Source organism: Symphalangus syndactylus, chromosome 14 (assembly GCF_028878055.3).
Source record: "Symphalangus syndactylus isolate Jambi chromosome 14, NHGRI_mSymSyn1-v2.1_pri, whole genome shotgun sequence".
Taxonomy (NCBI): domain Eukaryota; kingdom Metazoa; phylum Chordata; class Mammalia; order Primates; family Hylobatidae; genus Symphalangus; species Symphalangus syndactylus.
The window spans coordinates 16,095,037-16,118,123 of NC_072436.2; the positions used below are offsets into that span (position 1 = coordinate 16,095,037).

Sequence of the window (23,087 nt, forward strand, 5' to 3'; positions counted from 1 at the left end):
AGGCGGGCGGATCACGAGGTCAGGAGATCGAGACCACGGTGAAACCCCGTCTCTACTAAAAATACAAAAAATTAGCCAGGCGTGGTGGCGGGCGCCTGTAGTCCCAGCTACTTGGAGAGGCTGAGGCAGGAGAATGGCGTGAACCCAGGAGGCGGAGCTTGCAGTGAGCCGAGATCGTGCCACTGCACTCCAGCCTGGGCGACAGAGCGAGACTCCATCTCAAAAAAAAAAAAGTAAAGCAGCGCTTGGAGGAATATGCATTTCTTTGGCTGCACTGATCAGAAAACAAGACAGATTTCAGACTTGAAGAAGGCATCACGAAGCTAGCACTCCTCCACTATCCTTGTAAATCATCCAAAAGCAAAAAAAAAAAAAAAAAAAAAAAAATGAAAAGCAAAAATGCAAACTTCATTTTCATTAAAACTAAGAGCTAGAAATGGTGGTGGTGGTGGGGGCTACCAAAGGCCGCAGGAACTCGGCAAGGGCTGTGTCAAAGACATACAGATGCCTTGTTACAGACCCCAGAAAGAGCAGAGAGGGCATTTCTCAAAGGCAAGGGCACGCCCTGGGGGTAGGACCTAATTCCTTGTTTCAGGAGTAGGAACATGGGCTGGCAGCAAGTGCTTCCCTGACCTTGTTCCGTTCCCGGAAGAGAGGAGGGAGAGCGAACCAGGAACAGAACAGGCCCTGTCTGCAAAGTGCAGTGTCTGTGGGGAAAGGGAAGAGAGAAGCTGTATCAGCTGTTAAAAGCCTGATAGGTGGAGACTTGTACTTGAAGCTAAAATCAACAACAAAACTCTGCTAGACTAGAAAATGGCTCTGGCTTCATTTTCCATACAAACTTTTTCAAATAGCTAGTCAAGTAAAAATTTACCTGTTTTAAAGATGAGGCCAGGCACAGTGGCTCATGCCTGTAATCCCAGCACTTTGAGAGCGTAAGGTGGGAGGATTGCTTGAGCCCAGGAGTTCGAGACCAGCCTGGGCAACATAGCGAGACCTTGTCTGTACAAAAAACTAAAACAATCTTAGCTGAGCATGGTGGCGTGTCCCTGTGGTCCCAGCTACTTGGGAGGCTGAGGTGGGAGAATCACTTGAGCCCAAGAGGTCAAGGCTGCAGTGAGCTGAGATTGTGGCACTGCACTCCAGCCTGGGTGACAGAATGAGACATTGTCTCTAAAAAGAAAAAAAAAAAATGAGGGAGGAGCCAAGAAACAAAAGTGCTCCAAGAGAAAAGGAGAAAGGAAACAAGCAAACTAATGAACACAAACGTCTCCAGAAGAACTTTCCATTGAGTTGATGAAAATTTGGACAAAATGTTTTGTGGTGAATTAAAAACGCAAGGAGGCGGTGCCCCTAAGAATCCTGAGCACAGAGGAGAGCCATGGAGTGCAGGTGGGAGGGTCAGGAAGACAGAGTGGGACGCAGATGCGTGGAAGACAGAGAGAAACGTGCCACATTCGTGATGCCAGCACCGGAGCACATGGGGAACGGAAGCCAGCCACGCAGCCCCATTCCTTCCTAAGGCAGAAGGGAAGCTGTGTCAATCCTAAGAACACTTACAATAGTGTTTGTGGGGAGGGGCTGGGGGAACCAGACTCAGACAAGCCAAGTCTAAAAATTGTATACAAAAATAGGCCGGGCATGGTGACTCATACCTGCAATCTCAGCACTTTGGGAGGCTGAAGCGGGAGGATTGCTTGAGCCCAGGAATTTGAGATCAGCCTGGGCAACATACGGAGACACCATCTCTACTAAATTTTTTTTTTTTTTTGAGGCAGAGTCTCATTCCGTCACCCAGACTAGAATGCAGTGGTGCAATCTCAACTCACTGCAACCTCCGTCTCCCAGGTTCAAGCGATTCTCGTGCCTCAGCCTCCCAAGTAGCTGGGATTACACGCATGCGCCACCAGGCCCAGTGAATTTTTGTATTTTTAGTAGAGACGGGGTTTCACCATGTTGGCCAGGCTGGTCTTGAACTCCTGACCTCAACTAATCCACCTGCCTCAGCCTCCCAAAGTGCTGAGATTATAGGCACGAGCCACCACCTCCAGTCCTCTCTCTACTAAATTTAAAAAGAAAGAAAAAAGAAAAAACAAATACATGCAAATAACCAAGAAAATCCTGAGAGAGAAGGGTAAAGAGGAGATCCTACATCAGCCAGACGTGGAAAAGGACCAGGAAGTGACACTGATTCTGACCCGATGGAACTGCCTATGAACAGACTGAGAGTGGCTGAATGAACCGTCCGGATATAGCTCCAAATACACATGGAACATTTAGCATAACAAAGGTGGAAGTCTGAATACGCGGGAAGCATGAGCGATGGAAAACTGGGAGCCATTGCCACTTTGGGGGTTAATAAGAAGTGGTTCTGGCCGGGCGCGGTGGCTCACCCCTGTAATCCCAGCACTCTGGGAGGTCGAGGTGGGCGGATCAACTGAGGTCAGGAGTTCGAGACCAGCCAGGCCAGCATCGTGAAACCCCGTCTCTACTAAAAATACAAAATTAGCCTGGAGTGGTGGCGGGTGCCTGTAGCTCCAGCTACTGGGGAGGTTGAGGTAGGAGAATCGCTTGAACCCGGGAGGCGGAGCTTGCAGTGACCCAAGATCGTGCCATTGCACTCCAGCCCGAGCAACAAGAGCAAAACTCCGTCTCAAAGAAAAAAAAGACAGACAAGATAAAAAACAAGGACATTAAATTACATAAAAATAAAAAATACGAACATTAAAAAAACACCATAAGAAACATTTAAAAACATGAAGAACTGGGAGAAAACATTTAAATTTTGTCACCGAAAAGGCCTAATTTCTATCACATGTAATGAGCTGCTATAAATCAGTAAGAAAGACAACAATCTAATATACAAATGGGCAGAGAACTGAAGAACAGGGAAAGGAAGTGGCTCCTATACACACACGAAGGTGCACGACCTCCCAGCAGAGGGGCTGATGCCAATCCCGCTGCCACCGGCAAAAGTTCCATGTGGCTACATGACTCTCAGACACTGCTGCTGGGAGCAGCCTCTGGGTGGGCAGTGAGGCTGAGGTGATGCTGTCCCCCACATGTAGCATGCGGGCAGCCTTGACTAAGCAAGCCCCTGGGGCACTTACACGTGTGTTTTCACACACACTGCAGCCTGTAAGGTCACTATTGTAACAGTATCTGTGATGGTAAAGGACTAGAAATAGCCTAAAATGCACATGAAGGAGAGAATGATTAAATGAATGAGACACATCCTCATGACAGAAGACAGAAGCCATAAGGTAAGAAGGGGACGCCCTCCATGCAGGCACACAGGATGGATGCATGCTCCCGGCTGAACCACATCACACGTCCCGCAACTCCAGCTGCCTCGAAGCAGCATCTGTCTCCCTCCACCCTTCTCGCTACATCATAGACCCATGCAGTCCCCACAAGGTACACCCTTCAAACAGACTTTCCTGAAAACTTCCTGAGACCACTAGCAGAAGCTGGCACTGTGACCTGCTGAGTTTACCAGGCCTATGACTTAGGTGCAGAGAAGAGACTCAGGGCGGCAACGTCCGCACAGCAAAGCAGGACGAGGATGAGGATGTGGCTGGCACTTGTCTGGCCCGTGAGGCTGAGCATCACTGGGGTCGGCCTGGCTCTTCCCCGGGAGCATCACTGGGGTCGGCCTGGCTCTTCCCTGGGACCATCACTGGGGTCGGCCTGGCTCTTCCCCAGGAGCAGGGCCGTCTAAAGTGCACCAATGCCTGCGCGTCTCACCTGGGCTCCATTCTAAGTCAGCGTGCACCCGGGTGTACAGTGCTGTATTCTAAGTCAGTGTGCGCCTGGGTGTACGGTGCTGCATTCTAAGTCAGCGTGCGCCCGGGTGTACAGTGCTGCGCTAGGAAATGGCATGGTTTCTGCCCTTCAGGGCTTTGCACCATAACCCGGGAAACACTCAGCTGCCAAATGAGAGGTAAGGAGACTCCATGCATTACTCAACCAAAGTGCAGGGATTTCAGGGTGCAGGAGGCACGCAGGGTGCTGACTCTCCACATGCCCCTCGGAGAGGGTGGCCCCCGCCAGCTGCCAGCTGTGGGCAGCTCCTAGGGAGGGCAGTCTCCTACCTGGAGTTGAGTCACCCTGGGAGGTGAGACCAGAAGGGCTGGATCCCAGGTCTAGCAACCTCCACGTGTCCTGGAGGGCGCCACTGGAAAAGGAGGAGGAGCTGTGGGATTGGCGACGATGCTCCTCAGGGCGCTCGGGAGCCTGGGGTGGCTTTGGGGACCTGTCTTCTTGCTGCTGAGGTGATTTACAGGTCACCGTGTGGATGCTGTGTTGTGTCTAGAAAAGACATCATAGTCTTGAAAGCCACCCTCTCCAACCCAGAGGAAGCCACAGGACTCCCCCCACCCACTCCCCTCAGAGCAGTAAGGAGGCAGTGGGCCTGGCTTAAAGGCCCAGGCAGATGCTCCCAGGATCACCCAGGAGAGGCAGCTGCAGACAGGGATGCATCCGGGGAGCGAGTCTCAGCGCTGGGAATGCTGAGTGTGGGCAGGGCCTGAATCTCAGTGCTCGTCTCAACACTTAAATGACAAAACACGTCTAGGGCAGAGGCTGTCCCGTTTCGATGGGGAATGAGCTGAAATGCAGGGCAGATACCCTGAGGGGCACAGAAAGGAAGAGCCAGCGTGGGCCCCATGTGCTTTAGGGGTCCCGGGGCCCTCCCAACACCCTTACCACCCTTGTGGGACCACCCGGCAAATGCTCTGCAGCTCACCCTGCCATTGCGAGCAGTCCCTGGTGACGGCACAGAGGCAGGCATGCAGAGCAAACGCCCCTCCGAGAGGCCAAGAGCACCCAGGCCCCGGCTTCCTTGCTGGCCACACCCCACATAGCCGCACTTGCACGGGTGCCACCACTCTCACCTTCGGGCCTTGCAGGGCGTCAAGTCTGCTGCCCACCTGTGCTGAGCGGGGCCGGTGCTTTCCCAAGTGTCTGGAAGGACACTCATCCTTGGCACTCTTGGCGTCCTGCCATGGGGATTTAAATGAGAGGACTCTGGTATTCACATGTCACCGATGGTGCATGTCAGTGAGTTTTCCCACAAGACTGGGAAGAAATGCCTTCCCACATTTCTGGTATTAAAGACTCACATCATTTGGTGACAGCCTGGACTGAAAGGACCTGTTTCCCAGACAGGAGGAATGGAGCAGGCTTCCCCAGTCATTCATTCCCAGGAGCCTCCTCTGCAAGGCCAGGGCAGCCTGTGCATGGCCTGCCTGGGGTGAGAGCCCCCTGGCCCAAGATCGGCACGAGTGGCCCCCAGTGACACCGCCTGGCCAATCCTGCTTTTTTTTTTTTGAGACGGAGTCTCGCTCTGTTGCCCAGGCTGGAGTACAGTGGCACGATCTCGGCTTACTGCAACCTCCGCCTCCTGGGTTCAAGTGATTCTCCTGCCTCAGCCTCACAAGTAGCTGGGATGACAGGCACCCACCACCACACCCGGCTAGTTTTTATATTTTTAGTAGAGACAGGGTTTCACCATATTAGCCAGGCTGGTCTTGAACACCTGACCTCAGGTGATCCGCCCGCCTTGGCGTCCCAAAGTGCTGGGATCACAGGTGTGAGCCACCGTGCCCGACCTGATCCTGCTTCTTGAACCCATCACTGGTGCCTCTGCCCGCCCCGTGCCTGACGTCTCCCTCCTTTTGGAGGGGAGACTGTGAGAAGGAAGCCAAAAGGGGGCACTAGGGAGCAAACCCTAAGAACATGGAAAGGAAACGTGGAGGAAAATAGAAAGGCAAATTCAAACCAGTGGGACCTATACAGAGCCATGGACAATGCATGGCCTGCAAGGAGGCTGTGGAACCAGCCCAGCCCTGCCCCTTCCGAGGCACACCATGAGCGTGCCCACAACCGTGGATGCAGAGTGTACTCGGCCCACATTTACTAACGTTTGCCTGTTCACCTGAGGAATGCACATGCATGAGGTCTGACGTAAGGGCCCTGGTGCCAGTGATCACGGGCACAGCCTGATGCTTGCTGCGCCCCAGGCTTCATCCCTGGTGACTTCTGATCAGACCCTTTGCCTGTTTTTCACAGGGTGATTTGTCTTTTTCTTATTGATTTGTAGGAGTTCTTTTCCATATTTGTATCTTATTTCTTCTCATATGGCACCATTTACTATTAAAAATAAAGAGGAACCCCTTGGGAGGCTGAGGCAGGAGGATCACTGGAGCCCAGAGTTCTAGGTTCCAGTGAGCCTGGATCACATCACTGCACTCTAGCCTGGGCAACAGAGCGAGACTCTGTCTCAAAAAATAAATAAAAAATTAGGCTGGGCGCGGTAGCTCACACCTGTAATCCTAGCACTTTGGGAGGCCAAGGTGGAAGAATCCCTTGAATCCAGGAGTTCAAGATCAGCCTGGGTAACATATTGAGACCTCCTATCTGTACAAAAAAATTTTAAAAATTAGACAGGTGTGATGGCGCACACCTGTGGTCCCAGCTACTAGGGAGGCTGAGGTGGGAGGATGATGTGAGCCTGGGAGGTCCAGGCTGCAGTGAGCTGTGATGTCATCATGGCACTCCAGCCTGGGGAGCAGAGACCCTGTCTCAAAACATTTTTTTTTGAGACAGAGTCTCGCTCTGTCACCCAGGGTGGAGTGCAGTGGCGTGATCTCAGCTCACTGCAACCTCCACCTCCTGGGTTCAAGCGATTCTCCTGCCTCAGCCTCCCGAGTAGCTAGGATTACAGGTGCCCACCCCCATGCCTGACTAAGTTTTGTATTTTTTAGTAGAGACAGAGTTTTGCCAAATTAGCCAGGCTGGTCTCGAACTCCTGACCTCAAGTAATCTGCTCGTCTCGGCCCCAAAAAGTGCTGGGATTACAGGCGTGAGCCACCACATCCGGACTAAACATTTTTTTTTTTTTTGAGATGGAGTCTTGCTCTATCACCCAGGCTGGAGTGTAGTGGTACAATCTCGGCTCACCGCAACCTCAACCTCCTGGGTTCAAGCGATTCTCCTGCCTCAGCCTCCCAAGTAGCTGGGATTACAGGTGCCTGCCACCACAACTGGCTAATTTTTGTATTTTTAGTAGAGAGGGGTTTCGCCATGTTGGCCAGGCTGGTCTCGAACTCCTGACCTCAGGTGATCTGCCTGCCTCAGCCTCCCAAAGTGCTGGGATCACTGGTGTGAGCCACCACGCCCAGCCCCCCTTTTTTTTTGTGGGGGGGGGTGGGGGACGGAGTCTTACTCTGTCATAAATAAAGTAAATACATGCCGGGCCTGATGGCTCACGCCTGTAATCCCAGCATTTGGGAGGCAGAAGTGGGCAAATTGCTTCAGTCCAGGAGTTTGAGACCAGCCTGAATGACACGGTGAAACCCCGTTTCTATTAAAAAACAAACAAACAAACAAAAATTAGCCAGGCATGGTGGTGCATGCCTGTAGTCCCAGCTACTGGGGAGGCTGAGGTGGAAAGATCACTTGAGCCTGGGAGACAGACCTTGCAGTAAGCCGAGACTGTGCCACTGCACTCCAGCCTGGGCGACACAGGAAGACCCTGTCTCAAATATAAATAAATAAATCTTAAAAAGAAATAAAAAAGGAAACACAAAGGGGTCTTGGCTCCATAGAGTTTTCTTTTCTCAGTTTTAAGAGTTATTTCTTATGCCTGTAATCTCAGCACTTTGGGAGGCTGAGGCAGGAGGATCACTTGAGTTCAGGAATTCAACGCCAGCCTGGGCAACATGGCGAAACCCTATCTCTACAAAAAATACAAAAATTAAGGTCAGGCATGGTGGCGGGCGCCTGTAATCCTAGCTACTTGGGAGGCTGAGGCAGGAGAATGGCGTGAACCCAGGAGGCGGAGGTTGCAGTGAGCCCAATATATGCCACTGCACTCTAGCCTTGGGTGACAGAGACTCTGTCTCAAAAAAAAAAAAAAAAAAAAAAAAAAAATAAGAAAGGATAGCCAAGAAAATTTTGTAAAGGAACAGAAATAAGTCAAGCTTTAAATACTGTGGCTTTGTGACATATTTTAATATCTCTTAGAGTCTAAGAGATATTAAAATATGTCACAAAGCCACAGTATTTTATTAAAGCAGTATAGTACCATTTCAGGGACAACTCATTGGAACTGTGTGGAAAACCCCAAAATCAATGCAGAAGCTGAATTTCTCAAGGCTGCAGCATCAGACAGATCCACAGTCTACAAAACACTGCCTGATTTTTCAAAAAGACACAGAAGGGCGGAGGGAGCGTTCTGGGTTAAAGGATGAAAACACAAGAGCCAGATGCAGTGGGAATTCTGGACTGGCTCTGAGGTTACGGAAAATTAGCAAGGAACACACGTAAATCTCCCACAGAAGAAGAACTATAAATGGCCAATAAATAGATTAAAAGCATTTAATGCCACTAAGGATATAAGAAATTTCTTTCTTTGTTTTTTGGTAGAGACGGGGTCTCACTGTGTTGCTGTGGCTGGTCTTGAACTCCTGGGCACAAGCAGTCCTCTCACCTCAACCTCCTGAGTCTGGGGTTACAAGGTGTGCACCACCACACATGGGTAATTTATTTTTATCTTTCTGTAGAGACAGTCTTGCTTTTTTTTTTTTTTTTTTTTTTTTTTTTTTGAGACGGAGTCTTGCTCTGTCGCCCAGGCTGGAGTGCAGTGGTGCCATCTCTGCTCACTGCAGCCTCTGCCTCCTGGGTTCAAGCGATTCTCCTGCCTCAGCCTCCCCAGTAGCTGGGATTACAGGCGAGTGCCACCATACCCGGCTAATTTTTGTATTTTTAGTAGAGACAGGGTTTCACCATGTTGGTCAGGCTGGTCTCAAACTCTTGACCGCATGATCCACTTGCCTCGGCCTCCCAAAGTGCTGGGATTATAGGCGTGAGCCACCGCACCCAGCCATCTTGCTATCTTTTTAAAGATACAAGTTGTGGCTGGGTGCACTGACTCATGCCCATAATCCCAGTACTTTGAGACGCCGTGGTGGGCAGATCGCTTGAGCCCGGGAGTTCAAGACCAGCCTGGGCAACATGGCAAAACTCCATTTATACAAAAAATACTAAAATTAGCCATTAGGGATGGTGGTGCACACCTGTGGTCCCAGCTACTTGGGAGGCTGAGGTGGGAGGATCACTTGAGCCTAGAAGTCGAGGCTGCAGTGAGCTGTGATTGCACCACTGCACTCCAGCCTGGGTGACAGAGCCAGGCCCTGTATCAAAAAAAAAAAAAAAAAAAAAAAAAAAAAGATAGAAGTTTTTGGGTTCTGGGTGACAGAGCCAGGCCCTGTCTCAAAAAAAAAAAAAAAAAAAGATAGAAGTTTTCGGGTTTTTTTTCACTTATCATACTGGTAAAGATTGAAAAAATAGTACCCAGATATGTAAAGCTATAGTAAAACATATATATGATACAATTTGTAATTAAAAAAATAAAAAAAGGGGGCTGGGCGTGGTGGTTCATGCCTGTAATCCCAGCACTTTGGGAGGCTGAGGCAGGTGGATCACCTGAGGTCAGGAGTTTGAAACCAGCCTGGTCAACATAGTAAAACCCCATCTCTACTAAAAATACAAAAATTAGGCAGGAGTGTTGGCGCATGCCTGTAATCCCAGCAACTCAGAAGGTTGAGCCAGGAGAATTGCTTGAACCTGGGAGGGGGAGGTTGCAGTGAGCCGAGATTGCACCACTGCACTCCAGCCTGGGCAACAGAGCAAGACTCCGTCTCAAAAAACAAACAAACAAACAAATAAAAACCAAAACCAAACCAAACCAAAACAAAAGCCCAGCAGAAAACACATTGAAATGTTACTGATAACTATATCTGGATCCTGAAAATTGGAGGCTTTTTATATTGTGTTTATTGTAATCTGAAGTTTCTGTAACGAAGACAACACAATTAGGGAAATATTTTTAAAAATGCATGTCTTAGATGAAGGGATGTTACCTGAGCTGCAAAATGGGGCTGCACCTGTCCCAAAGGTGGGCTGCGATCCAAAGGCCTCCTGGGCTCCTCGCCTGGCTTCCGGGCCTCAGGGGCAGGAGGGAGGGTGTGGTGCAACAGCCACCCTGGGAATGGGATGGGGACAGAGTTTGTTCTCTGTGCATCACTTCTGGATTCCTCTTGTGCTGAGTGCAAACACTCAGAAAGAACAGGATGTTCCTTTTCGAAACCAAAGTAACTTCCATTACATCAAGAACTTGGGGAGTGGCGGACAACGGTGAACTGTGACACACAGCATTTCGGTAGAGCTCTTGCACACACAATGCCACGCCCCTGCCACACAGAGCCCTTGCCGTCCTCACGGCGGGGGCAGCAAGCACATTCGCTAACAGAAGCACAGAGACTCCCTTTCTGTGGCAGGCACAAAAAAGAAGCAAAAGCTTGCCGGATACGGTGGCTCACATCTGTAATCCCAGCACTTTGGGAGGCTGAGGCAGGTTGCTCACTTGAGGCCAGGAGTTCGAGATCAGCCTGGCCAACATGGTGAAACCCCGTCTCTACTAAAAATACAAAAATTAGCTGGGCATGGTGGTGGGCACCTGTAATTCCAGCTACTCGGGAGGCTGAGGCAGAAGAATCGCTTGCACCCGGGAGGCAGAGGTTGCAGCGAGCCGAGATCGCGCCACTGCACTCCATCCTGGGTGACTCCATCTCAAAAAGCAAGCAAACAAACAAACAAAAAGAAGCAAAAGCTTAAGTATAACAACTTAAAAATGATGGTTCTACTCAAAGCTTCGGCACGCCAGCTTACTTAGAAATGACCCCACGTCGGCCGGGCGCGGTGGCTCACGCTTGTAATCCCAGCACTTTGGGAGGCTGAGGCGGGCGGATCATGAGGTCAGGAGATCGAGACCACGGTGAAATCCCGTCTCTACAAAAAATACAAAAAAATTAGCCGGGTGTGGTGGCGGGCGCCTGTAGTCCCAGCTGCTCGGAGAGGCTGAGGCGGGAGAATGGCGTGAACCCGGCGTGAACCCGGCGTGAACCCGGGAGGCGGAGCTTGCAGTGAGCCGAGATTGCGCCACTGCACTCCAGCCTGGGCGACAGAGCGAGACTCCGTCTCAAAAAAAAAAAAAAAAAGAAATTACCCCACATCAAACGAGATCCTTTCATCAATTCCATTCGTGTTACGTTATGTAAAGATCTGCTCCTTCTCTAAGCAGGCACATCAGAAGACATAATTACTGAAATAACATTTCCCAGGATTACAAATCAGTTTGGTTAAACTCACTGAGGATTCCAACAAGGTTTTTGGAGGGTGTTTATAACTGTTGACATTTCACGTGTTGGAAATTGAAACAGACATTTTTTTTTTTTTTTGAGACGGAGTTTCGCTCTTGTCCCCCAGGCTGGAGTGCAGTGGCGCGATCTCGACGCCCCCACAACCTCCACCTCCCGGGTTCAAGAGATTCTCCTGCCTCAGCCTCCCAAGTAGCTGGGATTACAGGCATGCGCCACCACGCCTGGCTAATTTTCTATTTTTAGTAGAGACGGGGTTTCTCCATGTTGGTCAGGCTGGTCTCGAATTCTCAACCTCAGGTGATCTGCCCGCCTTGGCCTCCCAAAGTGCTGGGATTGGATTACAGGTGTGAGCCATGTGCCTGGCCAAAACAGAAAATTTTTAAAGCTTTTTTATCAATTAACTTGAAGTTAGCCATGATGAACATATTGCTTATGATCAACATCTGAGGAGCATTGCAGGATTAGCTCTGCCCTGTGGACATCCCGAGATGGGCCCTCAAGCATCAGTTTCTTCCAGGCAATAAAAGAACCTGAAGATGACACTTGGAAATGAACATGTTTCCCTTGGTTTATAAACACCTGAATTTAAAAGCCATGAAGTCAGAAGATGCACGTATGGGCAAAAAGCTTCTGAAGACACTCAATACCATGGGTCATCAGGAGAATGTGAAACCAAGCCCACTATGGGATCCCGCCTGACACCCACTAGGCTGGCTGGGATCAACAGGGTAGAAAATGGCCGGGCGCGGTGGCTCACACCTGTAACCCCAGCACACTGGGAGGCCGGTGGGGGGATCCTTGAGGCCAGGCGTTGGATACTGGCCTGGGCAACACAATGAGCTATTTTTAAAAGACATTTTTTTAAATTAAAAAAATAAAGTTTTTAAAGATACGCAATAAAAATATTCTTAATTAAAAAAACGGACAGAAAATATCAAGTGCTGGTGCAGATGTGGAGAAATCAGAACCTTCATGCACAGCTGGTGGGCATGGGAGGCGGTTTGGTGGCTCCTTATCAGGTTAGACACAGAATCACCACATGACCCAGCAAGGCCACTTCTAGGGAGGCATCCAAGAGAACTGAATGTTCACAGCAACATTATTCACAATAGCCCAAAGGCGGAAACCATCCAAATGTCCATCAAACTGATGGACAAATGCCTACAGTGGCCCGTCCCCCACCAGGGAGCTCTTCCCATGGAAAGGAATGAAGTGCGGACGCCCCCACACGAGGGACCCTGAAACATGACACAGAGGGAAAGAAGCCAGGCACAAAGGGACACATCCTGTAGGATCCTGCTGAAGTGAAACGTCCAGAACAGGCAAAGGCATGGAGGCAGAAAGTGGGTGCTGGGAGGGGGACAGGAAGTGACTGTGAATGGGTGTGGGGTTCCCTCTGAGGTGAAAGGAATTCTGGAACAAATGATGATGCTCGCGCAACGTTCTTAATGTGCTTAATGCACTGAACTGTATACTTTGTATACTTTATGAGCTTTCAACGGTACATTTTATATGTATATTACCAAAGTTAAAAAAAAAAAAAAGAAAGCTAGTTTGTTTTTTTGAGCCAGGGTCTTGCTCTGTCACCCAGGCTGGAGTGCAGTGGTGCAATCACGGCTCACTGCAGCCTCCACTTCCTGGGCTCAAGCGATCCTCCCCCCTCAGCCTCCCAAGTAGCTGGGACCACACCCGGCTAAGTTTTTTGTTTTTTAGTAGAGACAGGGTGTCACTATTCTGCCCAGGTTAGTCTCAAACTCCTAACCTCAAGTGATCCTCCTCCCTTGGCCTCCCAAAGGGCTGGGATTACAGGCATGAGCCACTGCACCCAGCTGAAAGCTAGGTATTGTTTTTTTTGTTTTCTCAATCCTTACTTGGTTGAAAGAAAGCTAGTTTTTTAAAAAGCTACGAAATGTGTTAAAATCTTAGCAAAGTGAGCCCAATTTTGATGGGCTTGTTTCCTTGCTGTACTATTTTTTTTTTTTTTTTGAGACAGAATCTCGCTCTGTCATCCAGGCTGGAGTGCAGTGGTGTGATCTTGGCTCACTGCAACCTCCGCTTCCCAGGTTCAAGCAATTCTCCCGCCTCAGCCTCTTCAGTAGTTGGGATTACAGGCAACTGCCACCATGCCCGGCTAATTTTTGTATTTTTAGTAGACAAGGGGTTTCACCATGTTGGCCAGGCTGGTCTTGAACTCCTGCAAGCCTCAAATGATCTGCCCGCCTCAGCCTCCCTTAGTGCTGGGATTACCGGCGTGAACCACTGCACCCGGCCTTCCTTCATTTACTATTTATTGATTTCCCGTAAACTATGAAGGGTTATTCTTTACTTTGTATGTAATCTGTTCAGACAGCAAAGGTGCTGTCTTACCAGGGTAATTTTCCGTGCTTTTTGTTGACTTATTATGTCTTGATGGTTTAAGAAAACAAAGCTTCCCATGCTTATGAAAGAGCTAAGTTTCTCTATAACTGTTCTCTCCTATGTTTAAGCATTTTGTCACTTTCATGTGGGTAGCTAAATATTATTTCTCAGCTACCCATGAGTCTTAATGTTCAAATCTCCTGACATCTTATTTTTTTTCCTTCTCAAAATTGAATTCTAAATGTCAAATAAAATAAAGCTTTCAGGAGACTTTTTTTTTTTTTTTTTTTTTTGAGATGGAGTCTCGCTGTCTCGCCAGGCTGGAGTGCAGTGGTGCAATCTCGGCTCACTGCAACCTCTGACTTCCTGGTTCAAGCAATTCTCCTACCTCAGCCTCCCGGGTTGCTGGGATTACAGGCACCCGCCACCATGCCTGGCTAATTTTTGTATTTTTAGTAGAGACGGAGTTTCACCATGTTGGCCAGGATGGTCTTGATCTCTTGACCTTGTGATCCACCTGCCTCGGCCTCCCAAAGTGCTGGGATTACAGGTGTGAACCACCGTGCCCAGCCCCAGGAGACCTTTTATATTTAAAATGATCTATGAGATGTCCCAGAAGTTCCCTGGAAAATCACAAAAATTTTTTCTTATAAAAAGAGAGGTATTTGAAATAATTAGGTACAAGGTGGGATGTGGTGGCATGTGCCTGTGGTCCCAGCTACTTGGTAAGGCTGAGGCAGGAGGATCTCTTTTTTTTTTTTTTTTTGAGACGGAGTCTCGCTGTGTCACCCAGGCTGGAGTGCGGTGGCGCGATCTCGGCTCACTGCAAGCTCCGCCTCCTGGGTTCATGCCATTCTCCTGCCTCAGCCTCCCATGTAGCTGGGACTACAGGCACCTGCCACCACGCCCGGCTAATTTTTTGTATTTTTAGTAGAGACAGGGTTTCACCATGTTAGCCAGGATGGTTTCGATCTCCTGACCTCGTGATCTGCCTGCCTCGGCCTCCCAAAATGCTGGGATTACAGGCGTGAGCCCCCGCGCCCAGCCGAGACAGGAGGATCTCTTGAGCCAAGGAGGTCAAGGCTGCAGTGAGCTGTGATCACACCACTGCCCTCCAGCCTGCATGACAGAGGTCTCTATCCAAAAAAAAAAAAAAAAAAAAGTAAAAAGAAAAAAGATGTTAAGGAAATGATTAGGTTTTTCTGATGTGTTAGGATTGATGAGTGCCATGGGAAGACCTGCCGAGTCGGAAGAGATGTGTGGCATGCCCCGGGCTGTGTGTGTCGGGTAACTCATTCGTCTGAGGCACTGAGGAACTGTGCGCTGTGCTGCACAGAGACGTGCCGGCTGCCCACAGTGCTTCTCTTCATTAGAGTCCCGAAGCCATTTGCCTGATGCTGTCAGCCAGCAGCAGTCCAGAGCTATCAGGCATAAACCCCCGTCACGGTCGTTAAGTTCTTAGGTGTCACCTTACTTTAACGTGAGCGGTGCATCTCTCATGCCCGGAGTTTGCAGCAGGGCAACCGTTACTCACTCTGGGTCTGTGTTACTAGGCAGAGGGCCACTGCCTGCCCCACACTTTTTGCCTCTCCACTGGATATTCTTGGTATAGTCATGGAATAGTCAGCTTCACAATTATCTGTAAATAATTTCCTCTGTAAAAATCATGCTCATCCAGTTTTAGAAATCAGATGTTCTGTTTCTGGCATCTTTGAAAACAGCGTCAACGTCTTGGATTAACTTTGTCTAGAACTCTTTTTGGACTCTGTTTCCAGATGTCTACAGGACAAGCAAATGTTACTTCTCAGTTGCATTATTCTTGCTACGAATAGACCTTTCACTTTTGAAAAGTGGCAGTGGTAAATTCACCATGGCCATGTGCAGTCTTTTGTCATCCACAGTTTTTTTATTTTTATTTTTTGAGACTAAGTCTCAAAGAAGACTCCTGACCCAGGCTGGTGTGCAGTGGTGCGATCTTGGCTCACTGCAACCTCCGCCTCCTGGGTTCAAGCAATTCTCGTGCCTCAGCCTCCCGAGTAGCTGGGATTACAGGTGCCCACCACCACACCCAGCTAATTTTTGTATTTTTAGTAGAGACGGTGCTTTGCCATGTAGACCAGGCTGGTCTGGAACTCCTGACCCCAGGTGATCCACCTGCCTCAGCCTCCCAAAGTGTTGGGATTACAGGCGTGAGCCACCACGCCTGGCCAATTTTTGTATTTTTAGTAGAGATGGAGTTTCACCACGCTGGTCAGGCTGGTCTCAAACTCCTGACCTCAGGTGATCCATCGGCTTCGGCCTCCCAAAGTGCCAGGATTACAGGTGTGAGCCACCATGCCCGGCCAGTGATATCTTATTCTCCCAGCCTGAGTCCTCTAGAATTCAGAAGCTTGTTGAGTACTCTTACTTTCAAAGTAATATAGTTATTTGCATAGTTTCAGAGAATCTTTGTTTTTTACCAGGACTGGAATTGGAAATGCTTCTTGTGTAACCAAGACCTTGCATGGAAGGCCAAATCTGAGAAGACACCCATTTAGTCAGTCACCACCAGCCACTTGTAAGGAACCACAGTGATGTTACAGAGCCCACATCCACGAAGCCCTCCAAGGAGAACCCGGCACAGCGCCTGGCTTGGAGGATGGCAGGTGCATCTGGAGGGCACTGCCTGGCAGGCCCAGGAACCTGGGCTAGTTTGGAAACCTTAAGAAAGGAATTTGCTCAAATTTATAGGGCAGGTGAAATCTGGCGGGTTCTTGGCTTGGTTTTCTAGCCTCAGGACAGCAAGCAAGAGGCTTTTATTTTATTTTAAATTATTTATTTATTTATTCTTTTTTTTGAGATGGAGTCGATCTGTCGCCCACGCTGCTGGAGTGCAGTAGTGTGATCTCAGCTCACTGCAGCCTCCGCCTCCCAGGTTCAAGCTATTCTCCTGCCTCAGCCTCTTGAGTAGCTGGGATGACAGGCACGTGCCACCACGTCCGGCTTTTTTTTTTTTTTTGTGAGACAGAGTCTTGCTCTTGTTGCCAGGCTGGAGTGCAATGGCGTGATCTCAGCTCACTGCAACCTCTGCCGCCCTGGTTCAAGCGATTCTCCTGCCTCAGCCTCCTGAGTAGCTGGGATTACAGGCGCCTGCCACCATGGCTGGCTAATTTTTGTATTTTTAGTAGAGACGGGGTTTTGCCATGTTGGCAAGGCTGGTCTCGATCTCCTGACCTCATGGTCCACCCGCCTAGGCCTCCCAAAGTGTTGGGATTACAGGGGTGAGCCACCGCGCCTGCCCTAAAATTATTTTTTAAAGAGGCTCTTAAAAGTCCAATCTGAAATTCTTTATGGAAACTTCTAAGAAAGCAAACTTAAGAATGCAGAGATGGTGAATTAGCACTCTCGCTGCACCTATGGAAATAACAAAGCCATCTACAAACCAGCTCCATTTTGTGAGATCAGGAACAACCTTTCTGATCCTTTTGTGGTTCATCTGCCCGATGATTGGGTTTTCATGCAGACGTGTGAGCTGTGCCTCCCTCAAGCCTTGTTACGACATCCGCACATTACCTGTCTGATGCCCGGGGAAAAAACACCTTTCTTTGAGATTACTTTCCATCAAAAGCAGAGAAACTGTAGGGAAAAAAATGAGCTTCCATAGAAACTGCTTTGTATACTGCACTTCCGCTGGGTTATCTGCGTCCAGCCCCTCATTGTCTCGGAGCTGGTTTGCGATTCTACCACTGATAGGCATGCGGATTCTGCCCTGCCTGCCTCTCCCCTCTACCAGAACCAGTTCTGCCTTCATCTGAAACTTGATTCTTTTACTCCATATAGATTTGTGCTTTTTTGAGCTTTCCTTGGAACTGGTTACAGCATCTGTTCAGTTTCTTCATTGTTTAATGAATAGAATACAATCCTAAACAAATGCTCATTTTTCATATTTGGGAGCCACATTTTACTTCTTTTTGAAAATTATCTTTTAACACATAGTTAAATAAATATTATTGGACACAGTTAAACGTCAGAAAGGACACTGCATTATGAACTGGGATGAGCTATAGCTGTCCTGAACATTTCTGCTCAGAAAGGACACTGCATTATGAACTGGGATGAGCTATAGCTGTCCTGAACATTTCTGCTCTAAGTAACACAGCACTGAAGTTGTGTTTTTTTTTTTTTTTTCTTGAGACGGAGTCTTGCTCTGTCGCCCAGGATGGAGTGCAGTGCCGTGATCTCAGCTCACTGCAACCTCTGCCTCCCAGGATTAAGTGATTCTTCTGCCTCAGCCTCCCGAGTAGCTGGGACTATAGGCGCGCAACCCCATGCCTGGCTACTTTTTGTATTTTTAGTAGAGATGGGGTTTCACTGTGTTGGCCATGTTGATCTTGAACTCCTGACCTCGTGATCTGCCTGCCTCAGTCTCCCAAAGTGCTGGGATTACAGGCGTGAGCCACCACGCCCAGTCTAGCACTAAAGTTTATAAAACATGATGGTGAGAAGAAGGAGAAATGGACAAAAACACAGGAGCAATGGAGGATTTTAACACTCTGTGGCTCTTGGCAGTTCAAATTGAGGAGCATAAATAAATTTATAAAGAATATCAATAAGTATATTTAATATGGTTGTTAAATAGAATAAAATAAAAAGTAGTATCCCGCACATTTGGTTTAATAAATAACCAAAGGAATTCTGAAATTCCCCCTTAACAAGTCGCTGGTGAAATAGAAAAACAGCCCACACTGGCTGGGTACAGTGGCTCATGCCTGTAATCCCAGCATTTTGGGAGGCCGAGGTGGGCGGATCACCTGAGGTCGGGCGTTCGAGATCAGCCTGACCAACATGGAGAAACCCCATCTCTACTAAAAATACAAAACTAGCCGGGCGTGGTGGCACATGCCTGTAGTCCCAGCTACTCAAGGCTGAGGCAGGAGAATCGCTTGATCCCATGAGGCAGAGGTTGTAGATCGCGCCATTGCACTCCAGCCTGGACAACAAGAGTGAAACTCCGTCAAAAAAAAAAAAAAAAAAAAAAGCCCACAATGGCAGGCTATCTAGACAATAATTACACTGATAATACTATCCCTCAAAATCTCTGGGGCTTGGCCAAAGTGATACTCATAAAAATTCTCACCTTAAGAAATGCAATTACTAAGCAAGAAAGAATAAAAATAAAAGTGAAACATTCAATCTAAGAAATCAGGAAAAGAACAATAAAATAAACACAAGAACAAGAATGAGAAAAGATGGAATGGGAATTACTTCTGGTCAAGATTCCAAAACCATTCAGTGGTTCCAGACAGCGACCTTTGAGAAAACCCCTGGAAAGGGGGAGGAGTGCTCTTACACACACATGCACACGCACACACACCCCACAAGCACACACACCCCACACGTACACGCATGTTTCAGGGAGCATGTCTGACATGCCCCGTAAGATCTCCAGAAGAGATTAGACAGAAATGGAAGAAAGCAGTGTTTGAAAAACAATGGCTGAGAATTTTAAAGAACAGAAAAACAACCAGCCAACCAACCTAAAATTTGGTCCTAAAATTTAAAAAACATACTGATTCCTGAGCAGGATTCAGGGAAACAAATCCACACTTAGACACAACAATGGTGAAACGGGAGCACCTAACAGACTGGGAGAAAAGTCTAAAAACAGCTTCCCCAGGCCGGGAACAGTGGCCTATGCATGTAATCCCAGCACTTTGGGAGGCCAAGGCGGGTGGATCGCTTGAGCTCAGGAGTTCGAGACCAGCCTGGCGAACATGGTGAAACCTGTCTCTACTAAAAATACAAAAAAAAAAAAAAAAAATTAACTAGGCTGCACCCGGGAGGTGGAGGTTGCGTTGGGCCATGATCATGTCACTGCACTCCAGCCTGGGCAACAGACAGCAAGATTCCGTCTCAAAAACAAAACAAAACAAAACAAAACAGCTTCCCCAGAGGAACTGAGATCAGACTGATGGCTGACCTCTCTGAAGACATAAGAATATTATCTTGAAAAGAAGTTGAGCCGGGCATGGTGGCATGCATCTGTAGTCCCAGCTACTTGGGAGGCTAAGGCAGGAAGATTGCTTCAGCCCAAGAAATAGAGACTACAGGGAGCTACGATGGCACCACCATGCCAGCCTGGGTGTCAGAGCGAGACCCCATCTCTTAAAAAAAAAAAAGTTGTAGAAAAATGTCAACATATAGAAAATTCTATTTCCAGCTAAACCATCATTCTAGAAAGTCATCTGCAGATACATAGCGTGTACTCCCCACAGACTCTTGCTGAAGGAACTGACAAAGCAAAGGGCAGAGATCCCTGAATGAAAGTCCATTTCCCTTTTCTCTTTCCTAGAAAAGATGGGGCTGCCTTGTACCTGAGTCTGAGTATAAAGTCTTGTGTCCGATCAACTGCTCTCCAGCCTTCTGGAAGACCCCACTGTGGTAACAGGGAACCGAGCTCAAGGAGCAGGCCTGGGAAGAGCTTCAATCAACTATTTCATAAAATGTGAGCAAAAGTTATTACTTCCAAATCAATATATTGTTATAAGATTTTAAATACGTATGTGTCATTTAACTAATAAATTAAATGTAAATAGATACTTTACAATTTATGCACATATGCCTAATAAATAGTATTGAGTCAGCTGCCAACTATTGGGAAACAACAAAGCGAGATCCCTAATTTGTTCTTTTTCAAACTAGATCATTTCCCGATGCATCAAAGACTCAGCAGGAAAAAGATATGATGTTAAAATACAAGTGGCCCCACAGTAAGCCCCCTACATACACACAAAATTAAAGAAGTACAAATTTAAAACAGGAAATCCTTTTACCTACTTAGATTGGCCCTCCAAATCAATTTTATTTCTTTTTTTTTTTTTTTTTGAGACAGAGTCTCGCTCTGTCGCCCAGGCTGTGCAGTGGCTTGATCTTGGCTCACAGCAACCTCCACCTCTCAGGTTCGAGATTCTCCTGCCTCAGCCGCCCGAGTAGCTGGGATTACAGGCGCGTGGCCCAATACTTGGCTAATTTTTTTTTTTTTTTTGTATTTTTAGTAGAGACGGGGTTTCATCATGTTGGCCAGGCTGGTCTCAAACTCTTGACCTCAGGTGATCAGGCGGTGGCTCACACCTGTAATCTCAGCACTTTGGGAGGCTGAGGTGGGCAGATCACTTGAGGTCAGGAGTATGAGACCAGCCTGGCCAATATGGTGAAACCCTGTTTCTACTAAAAATACAAAAATTAGCTGGGTGTGGTAGCACGTGCCTGTAATCCCAGCTACTTGTGAGGCTGAGGCAACAGAATCGCTGGAACCTGGGAGGTGGAGGTTGCAGTGAGCCAAGATCGCACCACTGCATTCCAGCCTGGGCAATGGAGCGAGATTCTGTCTCAAAAAAAAAGAGTCAGATATCATAAAGAAGTTTGCTAGAAACAACATTTTAAGGAATCCCAGCTTTCTATAGGATCAAGGAAATGCCATGTACTGCTGATTTCTGGAAGGCGCAGAGGGAAGGTGAGCTCCGGGCACTGCCCACTCTGTGGGCAGAGGGGCCTGCAGGCAGGGTCCCACAGCACCTGCCTCCTGCTTCCCCTTGCAGGCCCCTGAGTGGGGCTGTTCTCGCTCCCCGTCCTGGTCTCGGCCTGAACCCTGTAGCAGGCAGGTGAAGATCCTTATCTCAGAGGGGGCCCACCACGTCACCTGCTGGAGTTGGCTCCACAGTCTGAATGGGTGTTGGCAGGAACCAGTGTCACAGGGGACGCCCCGGCACCTCCCCCCATAGCCATCTATATGGGCACCGGCAGCACGAGACAGGCTCTATGCCTGAAAGCAGCCGAGAGCCAGTGAAGTGGCGGTCAGCTTGCTCCCTGCGGGATGCGGCCCCTTCCCAGAGGCGGACAGGTGAGGACATGCACTGAGGCAGCTGCAGGTGACCCCTGGGGCACTGGTGCTGGGGCAGAGTAACTGTTGTGAAGTGGACTAGAGAAGCATCTAGAAACAGCTGCAGGCAGAGCAGGTCCTGCTCAGTCCCCTGGCTGGACGGCTGTCCCATGTTGAATAATGATGATATGTTTGTCACAGCTGGCCATTCTGTACTACTTAATGATTGCAGCCACATCATTTATGAACCGGATAAGTGATCTTAGGAGAAAAATGCAGATAGACCAGTCTTGCCTAAACCTTTGCAATCAGGACTCATCTTTTTAATTTTTTTAAATGTTTTTAGAGACTGGATCTCCTGTGCTGCCCAGGCTGGAGTGCAGTGATTATTCACAGGCAGGATCACACCCACTGCAGCCCTGACCTCCTGCACTCAAGCAATCCTCCCCCTCAGTCTCCCAAGTAGCTGGAACTTCAGACGCACAACACCATGCCCAGCTAAGAACTCAGTGTTTAGGTGGGGAGGACGGCCTTCCCAAAAAGAAACAAATGGAGTATGTTTGGTATAATCAAAGCCAAGCCAAAAGTCCCCATTCTTCTCTTCTCACTCTACTTTCTTCTCTAAATTGCCAAGAAATTGACAAACTTCCATTGAGTCCTCCCTATGGATGTGTGCATGCATGCACACACACGGACTAACATACAAATGCGTGTGCACACAGTCTCACAAACGTATGTGCACACAGTCTCACATACAAACGTGTGCACAGTCTCACATACAAACGTATGTGCACACAGTCTCACATACAAACGCACATGCACAGTCTTGCACACAAACGCTTATGCAGTCTCACACACAAACGCGTGTGCACAGTCTCGCATACAAATGCATGTGCACACACACAGTCTCGCCTCGGGAAGTGCTAGGATTACAGGCGTGAGCCACCACACCCAGCCAAGGAGACATCTCTTTAGCCAGATTTGGGCCTGGCGACATAGGAACTGAAGAAGGCAGAAAGTATCTGGCACTCAGCAGGGGCTCCTCTACTGGATGGGTGGATGGATATATGGATGGTAGGTGGATGAGTGACTGGATGATTGGATGGATGGGTGGATGGGTGAGTGAAAGGATGGATAGATGGGTGGGTTAAGTGGTTGGATAAATGGATGGATAGGTGGGTACATGGGTAGGTGGATGGATGGATGGATGAATGGATAGATGAATGGATGGGTGGATGCATGGATAAAGGAATGGATGAATAGGTGGGTGGGTGGGTTGGTGGATGGATAGATGGATGGGTGGGTTGGTGGATGAGTGAGAGTGGATAATTGGATACATGGGTGGATAGAGGAATAGATGGATGGGTGGATGGGTGGGTGAATGGATGGATAGATAAGTGGGATAAGTGGTTGGATGGATAGATGGATAGGTGGATGGATGGATGGACAGGTGAGTGTGTGGGTAGGTGGACGAATGGATGGATGGGTGGGTGGATGGATGGATGGATACATTAATAGATGGATGGGTGGGTGGGTGTATGAATGGATGGATGGATGGGTGGGTGGATGGATAGATGGATGGCGGGTGGGTGAATGGATGAATGGGTGGGTGGATGGGTAGATGGATGGATGGATGGGTGGGTGGG

General features: G+C 48.5%; 1 protein-coding gene and 1 non-coding gene across 5 annotated transcripts in view; one reads left to right on the plus strand and one right to left on the minus strand.

The window, feature by feature from the left end:
* The window catches only part of CCDC57 (coiled-coil domain containing 57), a 115,022-nt gene that overhangs the window by 24,894 nt on the left and 67,041 nt on the right, over nt 1-23,087 (minus strand). For all 4 annotated transcript variants that reach the window (XM_063617404.1, XM_055243710.2, XM_063617403.1 and 1 more), the window contains 3 exons: nt 9,927-10,048; nt 4,896-5,000; nt 4,095-4,311 (listed from right to left, as the gene is read on the minus strand). In XM_063617404.1, coding sequence (XP_063473474.1) covers nt 4,095-4,311; nt 4,896-5,000; nt 9,927-10,048 — 444 coding nt within the window. The remainder of the gene's footprint in view (nt 1-4,094; nt 4,312-4,895; nt 5,001-9,926; nt 10,049-23,087) is intronic.
* Nucleotides 17,042-17,145, plus strand: LOC129463344 (small nucleolar RNA U13). Its single transcript, XR_008651132.1, has one exon. It is a non-coding gene; the product is annotated as a small nucleolar RNA U13 (small nucleolar RNA).